General features: G+C 34.1%; 1 protein-coding gene across 1 annotated transcript in view; it reads left to right on the plus strand.

The window, feature by feature from the left end:
- The first annotated feature begins 282 nt into the window (after positions 1–282).
- The window catches only part of ISL2 (ISL LIM homeobox 2), a 46907-nt gene continuing 44910 nt past the window's right edge, over positions 283–2279 (plus strand). Inside the window, exons 1-2 of the mRNA XM_053719867.1 lie at positions 283–340; positions 1855–2044. Of these exons, the coding sequence (XP_053575842.1) occupies positions 283–340; positions 1855–2044 (248 nt within the window). The remainder of the gene's footprint in view (positions 341–1854; positions 2045–2279) is intronic.

Raw genomic sequence — 2279 nt, forward strand, 5'->3', positions numbered from 1 at the left:
AAATCACCCAAATTATCCCTGCTGCTGAAAGCCCATGTTACAGTAGCTCCAGAACAGACAGCCTATTAAACTCATGTCCAATCAGCGTTCACCATTCGCGGACACGCCCCTTCTTGTGACAGCCCTAAACCTTTGGGCAGAGTCCCTAGGCTGTGCGTGGTGACGTCATGCATTGTACGTGGGACAGTCCAGTCCCCTGTCCAGGCTCCAGTCCTGGGAGCTGTGAGCCAGATCCTGCAGCTCTGGCTGCCTGTCCTGTCCCCAGCATCTGACTGCAGCTGTATGGTGGATCTTATCCTGCCCTGCTCTTTCCTGGCTGCTATGGGGGATCATCCCAAAAGTAAGTTCTTTCTCCACATGACAAATGTTATATTCTCTTCAGCAAAAAACTTTTATCAGCATTATTTGTTCTTATAAACCATTATAACACTGTAGTACCTTATCCATATCTGCAGTCTCCCATCTTGTAATTCTTTTTATTTTTCTACATTTTCTTATAGATATTATTAGTTTTGTGTTGTGTATATAACACAAATAAGTTTATATCACCATAACTCTTATCCTGACTCTAACGTGCTGGAAAACAAGAAGATAAATAGCTTTTAACATATACACAATAAATAATACATGGGCCAATATACGTTTTGTATGAAGGCTCTGGCAGGATTGTTCTCTATAAATACAAATCTGTTTCTTATATATGCGGTTATACCTCATTGTGAAGCAAGGGCGTGTGTATATATATATATATATATATATATATATATATATATATATATATATATACACTTAATGTATTTCATTTATAGAGCTAGTCATTTTATAATATAGTTCATCTTTGTTAATTTGAATATATAATGGAAAGGTTTTCTTGTACGAATTGGATGCTCTTTATTTAAAGTTATTGCTGAAATTATTTGAGCTGCAGGCAGCAGTATTAGAGTTATTCAGTTACACGTTCATATATTTAGATTTTTTTTGTGCATTCTTTGAAAGCCCATGAAAAATAGATACATAAATGCAGGTTTCTTTAAAATCATATATATGTCTAAATATTTATTGTCCACTCAAATAAAATAGATAAAAAGGTAAACCTAATATATAATGATGGTTAGGAAAGACTATAAATTATTGAAGGAGATTAGTCTGTCCTGTCTGTTTTATTAATTTATTGCAGAACCAAAAAACTGTGTATAGTTTTGGTACATAAAATAGAAAGCTGTATATATGTTATTAATGTACACCTAAGGAAAATGTATACTAGTGCTGCATGTATAGCGAATTAATTAATATATGTGGCAATAACTTATAAGTGCTATTTGTGTAAGGCATTTGTATATTATTATAGTTAGTACGGGTAAATATAGTAAGATGCAATGTCTATATATGAGGATGTTTTATGTGTATCTTGGTGAAATATTAAAAGAAGAGTCAATAAATGTGCATGATGGAATAGTGATATACACAGAAGCCATATATATTTGTGCATTATTTCTTAAATAAACTCATTATGTATTGTATGTAAATGAGAGGTATATTTTTTAATATATTTTTATATTTCAATGGTATGTTTACAGCATAAATGTCTATATGTGTATTTTTTTTAATAATCACTATAGTTTTGTATTTTTGTTTTTTAATATAGGGAGGAAGTCTATATGATCGTAGTAAAATATAAAATAATAAGTACTGTGGTACTGTAGGGAGAAGTGTGTCATATACACTTCTGTGTATATACTGTATATGTAGTAAACATAGCAAGAAGTTGCAGCCTCAGGTAACAGTGTATATTTGTTACACAGACAGGGAGAAGCTGCAGCCCCAGATAACTGTGTGTGCTCCTCTCCCTGCCAGAGAAGCCCGGACTGGCCGTGTGTGTGGGCTGTGGGAGTCACATCCTTGATCAGTACATCCTCAGAGTGTCCCCAGACCTGGAGTGGCATGCAGCCTGCCTGAAGTGTGCTGAGTGCAGCCAGTACCTGGATGAGAACTGCACGTGTTTTGTTAGAGATGGGAAGACCTACTGCAAGAGAGATTATATCAGGTGAATAAACTGCCCCTCCCTGCAAATCTACAGGGGCTTTGTGCTCCCACCCTGGGAATATCATCCGAATAGTAAATTATGTTTCTCAAAATATATATATTTTTAAGAAATAAAGTTGCACTCACATTTATTTATTTTTTCATTTATATTTTTTTACCTTTAATATATTGATGAATTAATGAAATATATTAATGTTGTTGTCGATATAACAACAACAATAATAGTAATAATAATG

This window comes from Bombina bombina, chromosome 6, assembly GCF_027579735.1.
Source record: "Bombina bombina isolate aBomBom1 chromosome 6, aBomBom1.pri, whole genome shotgun sequence".
NCBI classification, from domain to species: Eukaryota; Metazoa; Chordata; class Amphibia; order Anura; family Bombinatoridae; genus Bombina; species Bombina bombina.